General features: G+C 38.1%; 1 protein-coding gene across 1 annotated transcript in view; it reads left to right on the plus strand.

Annotated features, from left to right (window-relative positions):
• The window catches only part of pdgfc (platelet derived growth factor c), a 48,158-nt gene that overhangs the window by 12,686 nt on the left and 14,609 nt on the right, over positions 1-20,863 (plus strand). Inside the window, exon 2 of the mRNA XM_086259963.1 lies at positions 16,323-16,515. Coding sequence (XP_086116089.1) covers positions 16,323-16,515 — 193 coding nt within the window. The remainder of the gene's footprint in view (positions 1-16,322; positions 16,516-20,863) is intronic.

Genomic DNA, 20,863 nt, shown 5'->3' on the forward strand with positions numbered 1-20,863 from the left:
TTTTTTTTGGAACATGAATTCTAGTTTAATGTTGAATAGGTTGCAGTATGGGTACTGTGACGAGCTCTCTGAGCATGTTTTCATGCTAAATGCTTTAAACAGATTGTACTTAATGATTAAAAGGGAATGTGATTGTGGTTGTGTTTGGTGCAGATGGGCATAATATAAAGGGCTCAAGTGCCCAGATGTTGCATAGCTCAGTATCACTTGAGGCATACAACATTTGAGAAACTCGATGATGTGGAATTACACACAGGGACCATGGTGCGATTAGAAGATGGCAACAAATTTAGAACTGTTATAAATGTGAAATATAGAAATGGTGCGATAATATTTATGGCACCTTTAAAGCAGAATATTGTCATTTAGGAAGTACTGGGCATAATGTGTTTTACTACTAGGTATTATGCCATTTAACTACACCATTGGGTGTGGCATTTCTCACAGCAGGCTTGTATTAGCAGGAAAAGCACATGTGTGCCAATAAGCTGTGCCAGAATGCACAATACATGGGTCAGACGAGCCTTTATTAATGTATTAGACAGATCCGTGACTGGAAAGTCAAAATATCCACTGTGACTAAGAGGTGTTTAATGTTGTTGTTGACATGGAATTGTGTTACATCTGGATACAAGTGGAAACAAGAATGACGATAAATCCCCTGAAAGGTCTTAAATGTCTAGCGTTATGTGTATTAAAGGCCTTCAACCTTAAATGAAGTTAAAGATAGTGTTCACAGACTGAGCGGAAAGATTGAGTTTATCTCCACACCGGTGATCATTGACATGACATAAAGCGGGCACTCTGCCACGTCAGGTAATGAACATTTCAATAGGACAAAAAACGCTGTTTATTTTTTTGTTTTGTTTAGTTTCTAGGTTTAGCATGTTTTATGTCTTATCTTTTGTCTTGGCTGATCTTAAACCTCAGCAGTGTATCCAAGCTTGGTAGCTTTGTCCCTTGTAAATTTAGTTCCCATTTGTGCTGTAAAAAAATGTTAAAGGGCACCTGTTATGGCTCCTATTTTTATTCTTGGAGTCAACTAAGTTCAGGTAGAACTTCATAATATAGCCCATAACGTATAATTGTAAATTTAGGGTGTATTTCCCCCCCATCTAAAATGCTTAACAATAGGTGGTTAGCTGACTTTGGTCAAGTATTTGATTGGAATTCCTCCTTTAGGAGGTAGTTTGGCCACTTTCAACCAGTTGGAGACCCCGTGGCAGACCCAGGACACACTGGTGTGACCATTTATTTCAAAATGCAGGTGACAATAAAATGTGCAAAAATGATTAATAATAGACTAATAATAGACTAAATGAATAAAATATAGACATATCTGTATCTAGGGTCATCTTGGGAGTGAAAGAGAATGCCCACTACTACTCACCAGTTGTATTTCTCCAAGACTTCCACAGTCCATTTTCTTCTTCACATGGAAGATTGTTTGATAACAACTTGAAGGACACCTCATGAATGAATAATGCTGTGAGAAAGAGTGACTCTGTAAGAACTCTGTCTTTCACAAGAAAAGGTGCCCCTTTTTCCTTCTCCTCCTCCTCCTACTTCACATTTTTCTTCTCTTCAGCTGTCTCTAATTAGGACTTTTACAGACGACAGCATTAAAATGGCCCGGAACTACTGCAACTAATGAGACACCAATGACAAGGCAAATCTTTCATGCACAACTCCGTTTGTCAAAATCTATCTTTCATTTTGTGCTTTGACAGCCAAAGTTTGTTCAGCACTTTGTTTCCCTTCACACCTGTTGACAGGCTTTAGCGGAGATTTAAGCAGGTCACCGAGTTGGCTTGTTTTTGGCAATGTTTGCAGTATTGGATGCTTTCAGTGTTCAGTTTTCACAGGCAGATTATGGACGTGTTTGCATGCTTGGTGTCAGTGTAGCGTTTGTTTTAACCACTCTGCTGCTGCCAGTGTTTCTGTTATAAATATAACTGAAAATATATTAAATATTGTCAGTTATCACATAGGCAGAGAGCAGCTGGATTTGCAGTCAAATGCTATTTGCATTCGTCATTGTATTGTAAGATAGGTTTGAACGTAAGTATGAATTCAAAAACTCAAGTAATTTGTGAAAACAAAGATTTTAAAAATAAAAAAGATCACTCACATGGTCCTACATCATTTAAATTTAGATAACTACTATTGAAAAAACATGTTCAAACTGACTGATGATCAGGTGACTCAAAAGTCAAACTAATTAGTAGGAGACTTTTTTACTTCTTATTGTGTAAGTGGTTGTGTGTGTGTGTGTGGTGCATGTGTGTGTTTTGCTTTGTTAGAGCAGTATTTAGTACAGTAGTTTTTAGGTACATAACAAGCTTGTTATCATCTGAATTCTCAGTCATCTGAATCATACTGTCAAAGCACAAACATTTACTGTTATTGTAAAGTGACTTCAATTAGTCTACCTAAATAGCCTAAAAAGAGATCAAGTAACGAACAGGACTTGTTGCTTCAAAGCAGAAAATAATTGGTTACTCATTAAAGGCAAACTCATTACTCATAGGTACTTTTTAGCAACTACAAATGAAGGTAAACTCATTTGCAGTCAGACCAGAAAAAGAGTATTCCAAAGTATACTGAGTTAATATTTACTCTGTTGATGCAGTAGAAAAACAAACATTCTTGTCTTCCACCATGACCGCCAGTCACATTCAAAGCAAATGTGCGTGATTGGTGTAAGTGAATCGATTTGGTTTTGACCAATAAGGTTTCCTGCTTAGTACCAATGACTGCACATAGCACTCCAGAATTTCAGTCAAAATTGAATGAAGTTTATAAGCTGCGAACAAATAAGAAACGCTTTAATACATGTCATATAGGATACAATTTGATTCATTGTTATGTCTACGTTTTGGTCTACATGTGGTGTTTACTGTACCTTGGCTATAGCATTGGTTAGCACCATTACCTGACAGTAAGACTGTTCCTGGCTGGCTGGGGCTCTTCTGTGTTTTCCCTGTGCTTCCATAGGTTCTCTACATGTTCTCCAAGTTAACCCCACAGTCCCTAAGACATCAATTGTAAATTGTCCATAGGTGTTACTGTGACCATGAGTGGTCTATATCTTTCTGTTGGCCCCACAATACACTGGCAACCTCCCTAGGCTATACCTTGCCCCCACCCCCTCCATTACTTGACGTATTTACTCAGATGCACATATTCGCTTATGTTAGAGGAACAGACATCTGTTTTGTATCCATTTATCTCCAGAGATAATTATGTGGCTATTGTTGCTTGAATGCAGCATCATGAATATTCATTGTTTCTAAAGATAAAATAATCATCAAACTGTGAGGTTATGTTTGGAAGCAAACAGATGCGGATGATTAAAAGGCCTTTTTACGAGCAGCAGGAGAGTCAGACAGCCTTCAGATTGTCCTGAAACAGTGGACAGTGTGTTGTGTGTTGGTTGGTTCTTTGTGTCTGGGGGTGGGCGTCCGGGTACACACCGGCTCACTCCTTGGCGGCCGCTTGTCGGGGCCTGGGGCCTGGGGCTCGCTCGGGCCCCTTTGGAGGTGGGGTGCCCCCGGCCTCTTGGCCTGGGGCTCGGTCACTCAGGCACAGCTGGGGGCCGGCGGAGCTCACGGGCGCGTCACTGCAACTCCCCCTGACTTCTGCTCCGCGGCTGCTGGGCGAGCCCTCATCTGGGACTCTCCTCAGCTCTTACTGGGACAGTGGCGCGGCTGCCCCTCTGTTGGTCTTCCATGGTCTCTTGTGTTCTGGGGGCCTCTGGATGTCTGGAGTTTTGATCTCCTCCATACCCGCTTCACACCCTGGAGGACGGGGCTGTGGCCCCCCCACACTCCCTAGCAGATCATTACATGGAGAAACCTTTGGAATGCAAGCATGCTGATCCACACAGGTATGCACACATGGGTATTCACAGACGCGGACTAAAGCGTTCTTGGCTGCTGCCTCAAAGCACACTGTGCGCTGTCTATCTTGCGTGCTGCACAATATCGTTTATTATTTAGTAAATATTGATATCTATGACTAGCTAGTTTATTGTGATGGTGCTTTGTTTTCTCTATTATTATGTTGCTCTTTGTTGTTTGCTGTCTCCTCTGTTTGTTTTTTTTGTTTGTTTGTTTTTTTTCTCCATACAGGTGACCCAGGAGTTCTTTTTTTTTTATTTTTTCTCTCTCTTCCCCCCCCCTTCTCACCGTCTCTTCTCCCCTTTGGTTTTCTTTCTTTCTCTCCCCCTCTTTCTCTCATTCATTCCCCCTGTCCTATTTATTAAAAAAAAAAAAAAATGACAAAGGATGAACTGAAGCTCTGCCATCACGTAATGTCGCATACTGCTGTTTCTGATGTCATTTAAGAAAAAAAAAAAAAAAAGAAACAGTGGACAATCTGAGACTCAGTGACCTGTGTAGAGGAAAATTGGAAGCTAAGTGGTGAGAGTTCCCATTTATTTGTTATATCGAAAGCTGTTTCCTAAACAAGCTCATAAAAATTATGTCCAGTGAGTTTGATGATATCACAGTGCTCCTCAGGAAATTTCAGGCATTGAGTAGTATTATATTTGTGTAGCAGGATGCAGATGTTATAGAATGTCAGGCAAGATTTACTTGCAGTTCAGGTGCTGAAGTCCAGTTAAGAAAGTTCACCTTACGCAACAAAAAATGTGATGATTTACGCAGAGAGACACCATAAAATAATCACTGGATGTGTTTATAAATGAGTGAGCTTGTTTTAAATGAGATATTGTTTGACTTAATGATTTGTTTTTTTTTTGTTTTTTTTGTTTGTTTTTTTTGGGTTTTTTTTGTTTTTTTGTTTTTTGGAAGTGACTTAATGATTTGTATGCAATTAGCCATTCAGAATCAGCTAAGGTGAAGCATGAAAGGTCACTGAATCACCAGCTTCATCTGGTGCTTAATGAGTTAATCAGAGCTATTGGAGAAGACAGCAGCCTGACTTTCACACTCAATTGGCATTTAATTTCATTCATGCAGTGTGACACGCCCATGTCTTACACCAGGAAGCCCCCCCCCCCCCCCCTCCCCTTTTTCATTGAAATCAATCAGTGCAAGGTGCCAAATTTCCCCTTAACCAGCAAACATGTCCATCTCTGTTCTTGCAATAACTTGCACAGAGCTGGAATGTAGCTGCCTGTCTCTATTCTAATCTCACATAAACTGTGGTAGTATTTAATATGCTCTGAAATGTGAAATTTTGTAATTTTGTAACAGGGCTTAATGACATAATGAGAGAAAGATTTAATGTTTAAGATAATTAGATAATTGAAGAAAATTGTTTTTTCTTAAAACCAGACAACACTCCATTGTACTTCTTTATATAATTGATTAAAGTGACCCATAAGGAGAATTAACTTGCATACTTTAAGTCACTGAATTACCTTCAAACATCACCCTTCAGAAACATCAGTTTCCCCTTTTTCTAATCCTGAAATTGCCACTCATGTCAACTCTGAAGATCCAGGTACAAACATGTTTAGTTTAGCAAATCCAGCCTCTTGGCAACTTGGTATTCTGGGGTGCAGACACTATTCTCTCACATCTGAAAGATATACATTTCCTCCTGTTTTCTTTTCTTTCTTTTTTAGGTTCAACAAAATAAGTGAGTTTGAATTTGATTAAGGGACATAAGGACATAGTTGACTGAATTACCAACAAAGGAAGAACCAACGTCTATGGCTTTGAACACGGTTTCATCAGTTTGAATCTTGTATACATTCTGTACACAACAACCCAAGGCTTCTTTTCTGCAGTTCTTGTGTTTGGAAGAAAAAGCAGGATGTCACAGGAAAAGAGCAGTTGTGCTCAGTAAACCCTCCCTTGGTAAATAGAGGTTCAAAGGGGTATATTTTCATTACCCTAGGTTCAGAGCTACAGCCTCTCTTCTGTCGACAGCTGGACCAAAAGGTTACAGAGGCTTGGTCGGGTGGCAGTAATTAGAGATCCACGACAAGCTCCTTAAAGAAACTGATCTGTATTTGGAATCAGAGCCATAGACCAAAGAATTTATCTTTAAATTGCCAATACTGAACTGAATTGAGCTGTATGTTTATCTATTTCTATACTGAATGCTTTTCTCTTACAGCAAAAATCCCATCAGACCATTCGAGGTTTTACCCAGATTTTCTTGCGTTGCTGCAAGCTTCTTAAAGGGTTGCTTAGAGGTTATGTTTGCCAAGTAAATTGTAAGTTTATTTTTTGGGAATTCAAGGCAGATGTTGTGTTTAGATAATCATTGCTTAGTAGCTGCAATGCTCTTAGTTTTTACATTACAGTGATCACTGGGAGTTCTCTGTTACTTGGATTTTTCTGATTTAAGATAAGATTAAAGTAATGGGACAAGGGAGGAAGATGTGTGAAGACAAACTCATTGAGTGTCTGACTTTGGCTGCTCTCCAAGTTGCAACCTAAGCTTTCCTGACATTCCAGAACATACTTGTGTGGTCCCAGAACAATTTAGAAATCATTAGTTGAAAACATTATTGACCTCCTGTAAGCCCTGCATTGTTGATTTGAATGTTTCTATCTCAGGGGAGAGCTCCAGGGAGCTCCAAGGTGGGTTATGGTCAGGTCTCAAATCTCTCAGCTATGTTCATTGCAAAATCTGGATCTTTGATCAGTCTTAATAGCAGTGTCTGGATCTGGTAAAGCAAAGCTGTCTTCCAATCTGGCTCGTCACAGATCAAACTGTAATTTTCTCCAAATATCCAGCTGTCCAGCACACAGATGTGACTACAAAGCAGCCTGAAGCTGCCATCCACAGCTGTGAAACAAAGTTTAAAAAAGACCTAATTCATCTGTCATTGCCTTTTTTTCTTCTTCTTCTTTAGCCAGAAGGGGCGGTACTTCTGTCTCCTAGTGTTTCACATTTCACAGCTCTGCTTTGTTTTCTTTCTTTTTTTCAACTATCAGTCCATCCTCTTTACAATAATTAGCTTTGATATTAATTATGTGCGTGACAGCTAACAAGGAAATTCAGGTTGATGAGGGGCATCGTTGTATAATGCAGCACATGACAGCAATTTTAAGACAGAGAGAAGCTTGTACACTGTTGTAACTTGTGCAAAACTAGAATGATTTAGAAATTGTCTGTTTGAATTAGGCAACAGTGAGTAACTACAGACTTCATAAATGATAAAGAACAATAATGAGGTTGAGTGAATTTATTCTTCACTTAATGGCTGATTTTTATGCTGATATCATGTCTAAATCCAGGCTCAGACACAGAATTCCAGAGGGTCAGAAACACTGACACTCAATCTTTCTTTTTCTAAATGCCAAACACAAGTGCGTGCACTAATTAGAGGCTCCAAGAAATCATTGAGGGGTGTGGAAGCATTGTAATCTGAGGAGAGGCCGTTGTGTGGTGGCTAGTGCTAGATGGGACCAAAGCCTGAGGGGTTGAAAGACTTCAGTTTAGGTTTGGTGTGTCTGCCAGTGGTGTGCAGTCATAACATGAGCTTGCACACTCCTGTGCATTCACTGTCATTAACAGCCTGCAGCTGTGGCTTTGGAAAAACTTATCACGATTTGTAATCATTTCTCAGATAACACTGTGCATTGCGCTAAGGATATCTTTCACAGCCATCGGTGGCTTGAGGACTTAATAATATAACTTTAGTGTTTTTTAGCATAGGCTATTTTTATGCATTCTGAGAGATACTACTTTGTATAATAATTGTTATCTACCAACTATAGTCTCACAGTAATGCTAATTTTAACTCTTAAAGTTGATGTGTTTTACTTTTCCAGAAAATCAGAACTGTGAATTTTCCTTTTCATCTTAATGAAAAAAATCGAGGCGATCGTGGCTCAAGAGTTGGCAGTTCGTCTTGTAATCGGAAGGTTGCCGGTTCTAGCCCCCAGCTCTGACAGTCTCGGTCGTGTGTCCTTGGGCAAGACACTTCCCCTGTTGCCTACTGGTGGCGCCAGTGTCCGGCAGCCTCGCCTCTGTGGCTACAATGTAGCAAGTTCTTGGATTTCTTGAGATGTTGTTTTGATTCTTTTGTTACCTCGTGGATGAGTCGTTGATGAACTCCTCGAGTAATTTGGGTGGGCTGGCCACTATTTGGCCACTATTACACTGAGTTTTCTCAATTTGTAGATGATGACTCTCACTGTGGTCCCAAAGCCTTAAAAATGTCTTTGTACACCTTTCCAGACTGACATCTTTTCTCAAGTTTCTTTAAATTGTGGGATAATGTTTGATTATGATTTTTGGGGGGGGTTTTGTGAAATTGAACTCAGATTTGCAAAAAATGTGGTTAGTCACAGATAATTCATGATTTGAAAGGCAGGGGGCAAATACTTTTTTACACAGGAGCAGAAACTTTAAATTAGCTTTTTTCCCTTAATTAATGAAATCTGTTTTTGTTTTGTTTGTTTTTGTTTTTGGTTTCTTTTATGTTTTACACTTATATAAATTGTTGAGGTGACTTTTAATAACACATTTAAAACTTTGTATGATATATGATGACATTGGTCAGAGGGCCCGGTGGCGCCAGTGTCCGGCAGCCTCGCCTCTGTCAGTGCGCCCCAGGGTGGCTGTGGCTACAATGTAGCTTACCATCACCAGTGTGTGAATGTGTGCGTGAATGGGTGGATGACTGGATATGTAAAGCGCTTTGGGGTCCTTAGGGACTAGAAAAGCGCTATATAAATACAGGCCATTTACCATTTACCATATCCAAAAGATCAAAGGTCAGAGTTATTGTGACTTCAATTCAATTCAATTCAATTTTATTTATATAACATCACAACAAAAGTCGCCTCAAGGCGCTTCATATGCATCCTACTCTTGTAAACATGACATACCTGGAAGATATTTCCCTATATTGAGCCACAGCCAGCTTCTTGGGAGAAACCTGTCCGAGTATATCAGGGGTCAAAATGTCATATAAAAAAAGAAAGCTTTCACTTGACACATTATCTCATATCTTTGTGGAGAAATTTGGGCCCACTCTTCTTTATAATGTTGCTTTACTTCAGTGAGGTTTTCGTCTAAGCAAAGTTCCCTTAAGTTCCCAAATCTTGAAGCGATTCTGTTTCTATTAGTGAAAAAAAAAACAAGTCTAAATGATCACCCCTGCACTGCTTTACAGTTGGGATCAGGTGTTTATGTAAAAATGTTGTGTGAATGCTCCAAATCAGCAAACTACTAAAAACTCTGAATTTATAGAGGTGGTCATACTTACTGATGATCAGTTAATCACGTGCATTTGATCAGCAGCACATTTATGCTACTTACCCTCTTAATTCACATCAAATACCTGTGAGCGATACTTTTTGATTTGCAAAGTAATGCATTGAACCCTGTGCAAAACTGCCCTTTTCACAAAACTAAAATGTTATTTTATCTGAAGAACAAAAATGGGAATCCAAACATGCTTCATATTTAGCAGAACACTAGATAATGACACAAATCTTAAAGCTGTTCAAACTTTTTAGATCACGTTTCAGCTTCCAGGTTTTAGAAATTGTTGCTTTTGTTAATTCTAGATTTACAAATGTGGTTTTAAAAATGTTTTGTTTTTACACAAAAGGTGCAACTGCAAGTTTCTTCAACTTTTGCGGTATTCTTTTCAAACCTGCTATGCTTCCTCTTCTGCCCAACATGCAGAAGCTATGTCTGGCAGATTAAAGGGTTCCGCAGAGCCAAATTATTTTTTAATGGTATGAAAGTTTCTCGTGGCATGTTTCAGCTCCTTTTTTCTGGCTGGCTGACTGTAAACCCAAATGCAATAAATATCTTAAGCAGGTCGGGAATTTACTGCACCTGTAGTAACCACTGCACTAATTTAATAAGCAACAGATGTTGGACTGATTGCACTGAAGCTGGAACACATGCAGTAAAAGAAGGGAATTCTTTGTTAGGTACAGTTTCATCAAAAATGCTGCAGCTCTGTTGCACAGAGGCTCCTCATTCATTTTGATCAATAAGTAACAGAGCTGAAATTTGGATTTAGTATCATAGTGACTCAGCTGTCGATTACCAGGCAGGAAATAGCTGTTGTGAGTGGTTATCTGTGATCTATGCGAGGCTGAGAAAGTATTGGGCCAATCTTTTACCAGCTTTGGTCAAAATTATAAAATCATTTAATTAAGGTGCTGAAAATACATTCATACTGATTTATTGTGAATTTATTCAGTTAATTTATCAACTGTTAAAACAGCAAAAAAAAAAAACAGTATTTCCTTTAAAACTGTTTATGTAAAACCCCACATGAGAAACACATGTATTGCTTTCTCAGGTTTGAATAGCGGCTTGCTAGGCCAAAATTATGTCTGCTACTGTACTATAAGCAATACTACTGCCAGATAAACTCCTAAGCTAAGGATTAATTTAATGAGATACAGTAATTTTAGAATGTGAAGAAAGATGAATTTAGTGAACCTAACAAAAGCCAGGATGAATGATTTTCATTCTTCCATCTGGTTGTTTATGAGAAACATGCAGCAGCTTGGACAAAGGAGCCATTATCATTAATTAATCTTAGCTTAAAGCTATATTTCATTTAATAAAGCATCTGGGTTTAAATGCAAGTGTGTGCTTGTATATGGGTGCATATGTGTGTGCATGGAGCTTTTGAGCACTTTTACTGTATAACTGTTACGGCCCCATTATTTGTTAAGATGTGTGTTATAAATCCTGTTATAAGAGTAGTATATATCTCACTATTTTCATATTTCTTTCCTTGTGTCTACTAATCTAAGTGTTCACACAATCATCGTTTTCTGTATGGGCATTTTAGTTTTCCTTTGGCAGGGGAAAGGTTAATGTTTAGCAGCATGAATGGTTCACCCACTAATGTGTGAACAAAGCACAATGGCTGCAGTGTATAGGCTCCTATTTATTCAGAGTCACTTCCTCCCTTAATAGCTGACTCTACTTTACTCACAGAGAAAAAAGTAGGTCAAGGAAAAGTCATGTTTGAGGTAATTCACTCTAGGGGACCACATCTCTGATCATTAGATGACATTGGTTAACCCTGAGTGTGAGGTCATTTTCAAGTCAAAGTTACACCCAGAACATGGCCTGAGTGTTAGCGTGTCTGTGCATATTACAGTGCACTGAGGATAAATTACAGAGGGAGGCTATCAATGAGAAGGCTGAAAAGGAAAAAGCATGAAAAGACAGTGTTTATATGAAAGAAGGAGGTTGTTTTTTTACCATGTGGATTCGACTTTAATCAGATGTTGGTTCTCAGGTGATGTACTCTCACTTTTAAGGACTCTCTGCTTTGATGCAAGTGCATAAAAGATCCACAAAGAAGAATCACTCTGATAATTCATTCTTCAGCTTCACGGTAAAATACCTGAACCAAAGAGGAATGCGAACACATTGTTCATCCACCTTCTGCAGTTACTTGTGATGGGTGTGTAAGGATGAGAGAGGATGTTTGCAGACGTTCTGGATTAACTATGATTTCATCCATGAAGATGTCTGGAATACCTATGATAACATATTTCATCATTTTTAGGAAAGAGTACCTAGAAAAATTATTTTCTCTGTTAACAATTTTTCAATTTTTTGCATTTTTGCACTTAAATTACCAGATCATCAAATTTTAACGTTAGACAAGTGGGGCCTGTTAGTGTGTAGATGTTGTTTTGGCTTCTTTTGTGGCCTCCTGGATAAGTTGTTGATGTGCTCTTGGTTTAATTTAGCCACACTAACCACAATAGGGATGGGAATCTCAATAGTTCAGTAGTTCAGTCCCTTGGAACTGTTAGTCAGCTTGGTTCCACTTGCACTTGTGCTACAATCAACTGATTTCAGTTCATTTGTTGGAGGAGGAAAATAAACGCTGTCTACAGCGTGGATATGGACATTACTTTTGTTTTTATTGCACAAAAGGAGAAGAGCAAAATGGTAAATTGGAAACAGATCTGGACAGAAGCAATTACATTATGTCAACTCTTTGCAAACAGTTGCATAGATAGCATGCTAACACTAAGCTAGCCCCAGCCCAACAGCCAGACCCTAAACTTCAACAGGTAACAAACAGAGCGGTCAGGCTGCAGCCTTTGTTTCTACTTGTTCATGTTTCTAAAGTAAAATCACAGGGCTGATTGCTTTTAAAGTCCCTTTGTGCTGGTTTTCATCTTTTCTTTGTATTGTCGAGTTTGTGTTTATACTTGCATACTTAGATAAAGATCATATTTGTCTTCATTAGGACAGGGATTTGTGTTGGTGTGTGGGACGATAGCCTATAGGTTCATATCATTAAATGGTAATCATGAGACAATTTTACAGAGAAATGTGAGGAATGTAACGAGTAGTGTAACAAATTAATTTCTCCTGGGAGTAATTAAGTAACGTGCTTCATTTAAGAAATCTTTTCTGTGTAATGTGTAATACATTACTTTTTTGAGTCATGACCACAACATTGATCACAACAAAGAGGGGAAACACCTCCAAAATATATAAACATTTGACCACGCAATTTATTTGCATGACTGTAATGTCTTTGGTATGCTGCTTTGGCGATGGTGGTGATTCAAAGTGAAGCCAATGATACCCACTGAGAATTGATATTGATCGATTTGAAATGATAAATAATATCAATAATAGAAACAGAATCACTAAATCGCTTATCCATTCCCCTCGCTATTTACCACTATTCCAATTTGTGGGTAATGGCTTCCACTCTGCTTCACTGGAGTCTTCCTTGTAATGCTTTCCAGACTAATGTCAATGATTGTTTCTCAGCTGTTTTCTTAGATTATAGCATTTATGTTGCTTTTTGAGATCTTTTAGCCTACTTCACTTTATAAGACAGGTTCCATTTAAGTATTTTCTTGATTCAGCATGTCTGGCAATAATCCGATTTGGGTGTGGCAAGTGAAATTGAACTCAACTATCCAAATGTGCTGCTTAATCACAGTTAATTTTATGATTTCACAAGGAGAAGCAATTACTTTTTTAGTCAGGGCCAGATAGAGTTGGGTTGTTTTTCGTCTATAATACATAAAATTAATAATTAAAAATACCAAATGGACAAAATGAACCTCACTGTAATGGGGATGTAATTAAAAGATGTCATTATGATGGCAAACAAAGCTTTAATAGCATGAAAGCTATCTCCTTATTTCCTCTTGACTCAGCAAGTGGATAGAAAAAGAATCAATCTCACACAATGTGATAAATAAACCATAGTCTAAAAATTAAAGATTGAATTATTTATTTTGAAGCTTGTTGTTAATAAACATGTGTAGTCCTGATGCAGGAGATAAGACTTTTATTTCAATAATGCTTGTTGAAATGCCTGCTTTTGCAAGAACTGCATGTGCAGTTTTGCAAGGAGTAGGATCTACCCTGAAAGTTGGCCCTGGTTGGATGAGACAATTTGTACTTGAGGGTATACTCTTCACATAGTTATGAAAGAGCCTGTTCATTGAGAATTCATGCCTGGGCTTTGTTTTTCTTTGCATCTGGCATATAGTCATTCAGTTTTTCCCACCTGGCACACAATCAAACCGAAATGAAGACATCAAAGTGGTAATTGCAATGTGAAGTAATTTTTTTTCCCTAAAAGTGTCTTTTTTTTCTTTTCTAATATGCATATTCTGTCTGATAAATGGAATCAGAGCAGATGCAAGTGGAGAAGAACAAAATGTAATCAAGTTATACCTAATAAATAGATAAATACATTCAGGACTGTGTGCCTTTCTTCACCAATCAGAACCCTTTTCTTTTGTAATGCCCATGTTGCTTTATAAACGTGAGCCAAGCAAGCTATAATACATGACAAAGATGCACACATCTAGTATATACAAATCAAGTCCGAGTCAGTGAGTGTCTTTAAACTTTATGTGTACTGTATGTTAAAACAGCCAATTCAGCTAGCAGACTAGCTTCTAAACTTCTCATTGTAAATCACGTATAAAACTTGACATGAAGAGCAACAAGGGCGTGAACACTATGTTTGCTTAAAGTTACTGACTTTAAATTTTCAAAATTGAAACTGCTTGTTAAGAAGTCACAGCTGAATTTGGTTTCTCTTACCTACTTTCAGTGACCACTCCTTCAAAGAGATTTATTATCCTTGGAACCATTCAGAGAAACTCAGTTGCTGTGGAGCTGTTTTTTGACATTATACAGGGTGAAAACATGGCATAAACCTAGCCTGTCTATGTTTTTGTAATGCAAATAACCTCACAATGAATCAGGCAACTGAGTATGAATCACATCCTTAGTCAAATTTATGGCAAAATAAAGAGTAGTCAAGCTTTAAACATAAAATTGTTCGTATTGCACGGGGGAAATGGTTACTCATCCATTTAATGGACTACCAAACATCCAGCAGCACACTCCTTCTCCTGAACACATTACGCCCCTGCTGCTTCATCTGATGGTTAAATGCATTGGATTGTTTTATGAATACTGAATGTTCATCAGTGGTACAAAAATAAATACCATGCTGGGGATGGTATCAATTTATCATTGTAAACTTTGACAGAAAGTCATCAAAATTTCAGCACAGCACGTTAATGCTAATTGGAATACACCGAGTGAGTGTTTATTTTAGTAAATTGTTCTGCTGACAATTTATGTAATGCAAAACAAAATATTTCAGTGTTGACACAAGCTTAAACCTTTATCATAGAAAATGGGGCTTTGCTTAAAGGAACCTTTTTCCTGAAGCCAGATTATATGTTGTTCACTTAAATATAGCTACAGCATTACAGTGTTTTGTGCCAATTTCAATAGCGTCTCTGCATTCAATGAATGCGCCTGGGGAAAACAGCTAACCTGGCTTCTTTAAAAAGTGCATTTCCCTCAGAGAGAAGCAGACTAAAAGATTGTGTATGTGTGATTTTACAGCAAAGACAAAACAATCATCCTCTTTTAATACCTTGACATACTTTAACATTGGTTAAAGTTGTTGTTTTTCAGTTATAATTAATACTTAGGTATTTTAGTAAGTGTAATGAGTAATAAACAGTATAAATAAGCATATAAATTATATACAGATATAATTATTAATACTACACTAGTAGACATATATAATGTAAAATATATATATTATATTAATTTTAATGTGTTTAATTGTGCAGATGGCTTCTCGTGTATTTATGTTATTTATATTTAATTATATTTTACTAAATGGCTTTAAAATGGCCCTGCAGTCAGCATGGTTTCAGGGTGTTGTCTTGCAATGATTGTGAGGCTCAGGTGGAAGCATCTTGGCAATTTTTCATGTCAAGGTGACAGGATCTGTGCAGTCTGGGTCTGAGTGACAAGCATAGTCATTGTGTTGTCATTGTCATTAAAACCCTGTGGCCACTAGTTCCAGTTGGATTATTGGGTTTGGTCAAAACAGTTTCTTGAATTCTACAAAGAATCATAACAATACAATTAAATCCAATTACATGCACTCACAAATGATAATAAAAAATAAAAGAGTATGATTGTATGATTGATTGAATTTTTCTTTGGAGACTGCTTTTGTGTTTACTCCAGTATCAGATAAATCTGTCAGTTAAATTTTTAACTTTTTTGATTGGTTACCTTCATGTTATCTCATTTCCTACTTTTTTTTTAAAATCTCAAACTCAATATTTAATCCATGCAACCAGGTAACTTGGTCTGGGTTGCAGAGGGCAGGGCTGGCTCTACACAACTTAATCAGCTCTTCCACAGGAACACTTTGGGAATGCCTGTTCCCAAGACAGCTGAGAGATGTGATCTCTTCAGTATGTCCTGGGTCTTTCACAGGGGCGCCTTCCAGGGGAACATCCAAATCACCTTAAATATCAGGAGTTCATGAGGCATCAGTTAGATGCCTAACCACCTCAACTGGTTCCTTTCAATGTGGAGGACTAGTGGCTCCCAAATGACCAATTTCCTCTGCCTATCTCTAAGGCTGAGCCCAGACACTCTTTGGAGGAAATGTTCATTTCCACTGCTTGTATTTGCAGTCTCACTGTTTCAGTCACTAACTAAAGTTCATTACCAGGTGAGGGTAGGAACACCAAGAGACCAGTTTACCCTGGGGTGGGTGCTTGAGGGCCCACCAACCGTAGGAGGACAATCACATAATGATTTGCCTGACGAAACAGTGAGCGCTTATTTTGTCTCACTTCTTGTGGTAAACACCTCACTATTTTAAACTACATAATAATCTTTAATTGTGGCAGACATGTTCATGTTTTAGTTTATAACCTTAAGTCTTTTTCAAACCAAGCTCTTGTCAATTAAAATGCAATAAAATGAGTATCCCTATTGGTAGTCAAGGACCAGTTAGGCATTATAATCTGATTTACATATTAAGCTATTACATGGTCTGTGCATTCTTTTTTCTGTTTTAGGAGTGCAAGATTCAAACCAGGAGAAAGTTATAACAGTGTCTGGAGAGGGAATGATCCACAGCCCAGACTTCCCGCACACTTATCCGAGGAATACAGTGTTAGTCTGGAGACTAGTCGCCAGCAGCAACATGAGGATCCAGCTTACCTTTGATGAAAGATTTGGGCTAGAGGACCCTGAAGATGGAATATGCAAGTAAGGCCATGCATTTGAAAAAAATATACATATTAAAAAAATTAATGCAACATAAAATTATTTTGTTTCGTTGTGTTTTCTGACCTCACTTTATTTAACAAAGGGGCCATCCTCACAGAAAGTATTTTAATATTACTTCAATGAAATTTAATTACATAACAATTTTTTTTTCAAATAAGATATTGTATTATATTAGTCTTATAGAAAAATATAACCATCATCAGCACTTCTGAAGCCTCTGCATCAGAAGTAATATACATTGTCCTCTATAGAGCACTTTCTCTGCTTGCTTGTCTTAATGAGATCATATAGGAGCTTTCCCAGTTGACATGCTAGATACATGTTGGTCTGAAGTAAAGACATGTCCCATCTGTGTTTTAATCCATATTTGAAAATCAGTCAGAGTGTGGCCATTTGTAAAACTGCCTTTAGTCTGCCAGAGTGTGAATATTGAAAACCCAGTTATTTGTTACACCCAGGAAAGGCATGGATTAACATTGCTTTTTAGTACATATATATTTGATGCGTGGATCAGCTCATAGAACAGCTTGAAAGATACATGCCACACCCTCTGCATAGCAGCACAGACACAAAAACACATGCAGTACATTCTATAATTTATTGAGCATTCGGCTTTCAATTACTACTTTGATTTTCCCGTGTTGCCATTCATTTTAAAATAGGATCCTAAGCCCCACCGATCGATTTACCCATTTACGCATTGCACTTTATGCTCAGTACCTTTCTGCCAATATATCACAACTGGCTGGTTAGCATGATGGAGCTCAATCTGGGGAAGATTCTGGGGGAGGGTAACTTCACTAGTCATTCCTGGAGAGCCCCCTAATGGATAAAAATGTGAATGACCGCTGTACTTCTCTACAGAGCTGACAAGGTGTAGATAGCATTGCGTAGCTGAAAAAGCAGGCTGTGGACATGAATGAGTAAACCCTGTTCCATGAACAGTTCCTTGAAATTCAACTCCATCAATTAATGAGGTGTTTGTGATGTTGGCTCTGATGTTGGTCTAGTGTTTATATATGTTGTTTCTAGCTAATTTAATTGTCTTAAGTGCTGTATAGTTTTGCCAGCCAGCATTTATGCTTCTGGTGCAAATAAAAAAATCTGTCTTTATGGGCAGCTGATTGAAAAACTAAAAATTCTGTGTGTGACTGGAGGTAATTTGAGCGCCTTAGCTCACCTGCCATGGACCAGGTGCCTGTTGACGAATGAGGTTAATGTTGCTGTCAAAACTCTGCGAGGGAAAGTTGCACAGTAGGGCAGGGTGCCGACTGACAACTTTTGTGCTGTACTGCCCTTACAAGACTGCACTAGTCAGCACCCTCAAAGAAAGGGGCAAAGACGATAAAAACATCCTTTTCCAGGGTCATGCAAGTCATTTTCACATCCACTGCTCCAGCTCTAGCATTTTTGTATCTTTGTCCAACCCTTCTCAAGCCCCCAACAAAGCCCAACAGGTTTTGCTCAGATCCCAAGATACATACTTTTGCCAGGGTTGGCAGACAGATGAGTGGTGCATGCAATCACACGCAGAATCCCAAACCTGCCTGCTTTTCTCTTACACTCACTCTCTTTTTTCCCCTCTATCAAACACAAACACTTTGTTCCCCCCACACACATACACACTCACACACACAAGCCTCTGGCCTAGTCTGCTACTTTATCTTTTATGTGTGTTTAAAAATTAATTCCCCAAAACTTCCTCTTAGACCTCCATTTCTCTGGTTGTTATAACAAAGAAAATCACATGCAATGCTGCCGATACTCTGTTATGTCACTGTGTAATGTGACGCAGATTAACAAGAGTCTAATCTCCTGTCCACTAATTCACATCAATGTGGCTAAAACAAACAACAGTGGGAGATGTGTTTGGCTCTGGTAACAACCCTGGAGTGAGAACTCTTTGCTATGATGAGAGGGAATAGCCGGGATGCTCATCTGTTATTCTGTTTTTTCTGTGGCACGATGAAAAGCATTCTTACCAAATCCACTGGAGGAGAGGCATATTGGAGAGGGATTGGTCTTGCTGCTGGTTGGCATGGCAGCAGATTCGTGCTTGACGACTCCCAGACAGGAGTGTTCTGAGAAAGGCATTTATGCTCTCTGTCTCCAGTCTGAAAAGAGCGGACTAAAAAGACAGTGTTTGTGTTGCTAATCTGCGTCATCTCTGTGGCAGATATTGTATCTATTAATAATGTACAAGAAGGAAAACTATGTAGCAAGAAAGCTTTGTGAATATTAAACACAGTTTCTTTGCTGGGTACTGAAAGGTTCTCCTTTCTCCACTGCAACATGTAAAAGGTCGCTTTTTTATTTTCATCCTGCTCACTGTGAGTATGTCGCCTTATTTGTAAATCTGAGAAACCACTGTTGAACATGGTGATTCTGAACACATGTCGACGTGTAATGATCAGGGTATTCTGCATTATTGATGAGCCATCTGTCAAAGCCCTGCAGCAGTCTAAAAGATGACTTTTAGAGAAGAAAGCTTCTCGATTCACTGACCTCCAACGAGGACAACAGGGATGAGCTAAAGTGATGTTTTGTCCTTTTCCAAAATGATTTTTTGCTGTTACAAATTATCAAACATTAATGCATTTAAACTGGAAATATACAGTTTTGCCCTTCTCAATAAGTTCATTTTTGCAGATAACAAACTTCCTGTATACATTTCCACATCAAAGGTAACAGAGTTGGTAAATGTATTGACACTCCCACCCCTTTAGTTTATTTAACATCACAGAAAATCCATTTTTAGCATTGCTCATGTCACTCCATGTTGTTTTATTGAAACCAGCTTGAACTGAATCTGTCAAGCCTGTGCAAATGTAAACAATGTCCTTGAAATCCAAATATCCGAATTGGCAGCACTGAATGAGAGGTTAGCGTGCCTGTTGACGCAAATGGCAAAGTGATTAATCCCAGACTGTGAAGAGTCAGTGAAACAAGGCTTTATTCAATGCAGTGCAGCCACTAGTTAAACACAGGTATAAATAATAAAGGCTGAGCTCCTGAACTACATGTCTTAAGTGCTGACATTGGTCAATATTTTCACTGGCACACCAAAGGAGTTTGGAGCATGGCCATATGTCTCTGCACTTCATAATGTTTACTGGTATTATGGATTGGCAGGGCGGTCAGAGGAGACAGACAGTCGTGTAATTACAGACAGACTCACAAGCCTGACAAGTCCACAAACGACATGATGCTTTTAGTCTTGTTTTTTCTCTCACACTAAAATTTATAGTTTATGTTGACTGTAGTTTTTTTCATTTTAAAATCCAGTAATATATATATTATAATATATTATAGTGTAATATATGTTATATTATACTATATTAATATATTACTGAAAATGTTCATTACTGACCATAATGGAAGTCAAAAATAAAAAATATAGATTTTTAAGAAACCAATATATATTTGTACTTTTCATTAAAAAATACTTAAAATCTTCAATCTGATGGAATGCACCACTAAAGACAACAATCCCAGAACTAGAGTATAAAACTGCATATAAAAGATGGATGTAGTCATCATGACATCACCCAAAGATCAGTTAAGACCTATCACGAGGGTACAAGTTGGATATTTGCAGTGTTGCACTCTAAGATATTTGTAATCAGAGATTGGCTGAATGTGTCAAATCTGACCAAGAAACCGAGGGACACTGTTCAACCATTTGCTAATCAGTTGTCAAGTCATAATTTTTAAGCTGGTATCCCTGTTTATCTGCCTTTATAACTCTATGAACATCATGACACATTAAAGGTGATTTTAAAATATCTAAAGAACTAATCATATTAATATGATGATCAGAAACTTAGTAAAGTCACACAACATGGGAGCAGAAGGACATTTTGCAGGGTTTTTTTGCAACTACAGGAGTCACTCAGCTTAAAGACCCGAAGTGCCATTTGAGGAGTGATTGGGATACTGAAACAGTACTTGTGTGCTTACCAATCATTTTGTAACTGATAAGTCAAAAATCTAAAAGTCATTCTTAGGTTGTACTAAGTAAATCTATAAGCAATATGCCACAAGACTTCTGTGAGATCTCTCTACAAAGAAAACTCAAATGACGACAAGGGAACAGTGCTTTTGATCAAGTGATACATTCTTTAGTCACACATACATTCAAAGAGAAAAAAACAGATAACATCAGGTAGGATATGCATGTCAATAAAGCAAAATGTTACAGTTACAGATTACAAGAGGTGATAAAAGTGGTTTAATGTTAGATTTGAAAGAAATATAATGGCAAGCAGGGAAGTAATAGACAGACAGACAGACAGCGGACATACTAGGATAGGTGGATAATTCAGAA

This window comes from Aulonocara sp. 'chitande type north' Nkhata Bay, linkage group LG2 (assembly GCF_057382095.1).
Source record: "Aulonocara sp. 'chitande type north' Nkhata Bay isolate Kocher_YH1m ecotype deep benthic linkage group LG2, A_spYH_male_GT1.1, whole genome shotgun sequence".
NCBI classification, from domain to species: Eukaryota; Metazoa; Chordata; class Actinopteri; order Cichliformes; family Cichlidae; genus Aulonocara; species Aulonocara sp. 'chitande type north' Nkhata Bay.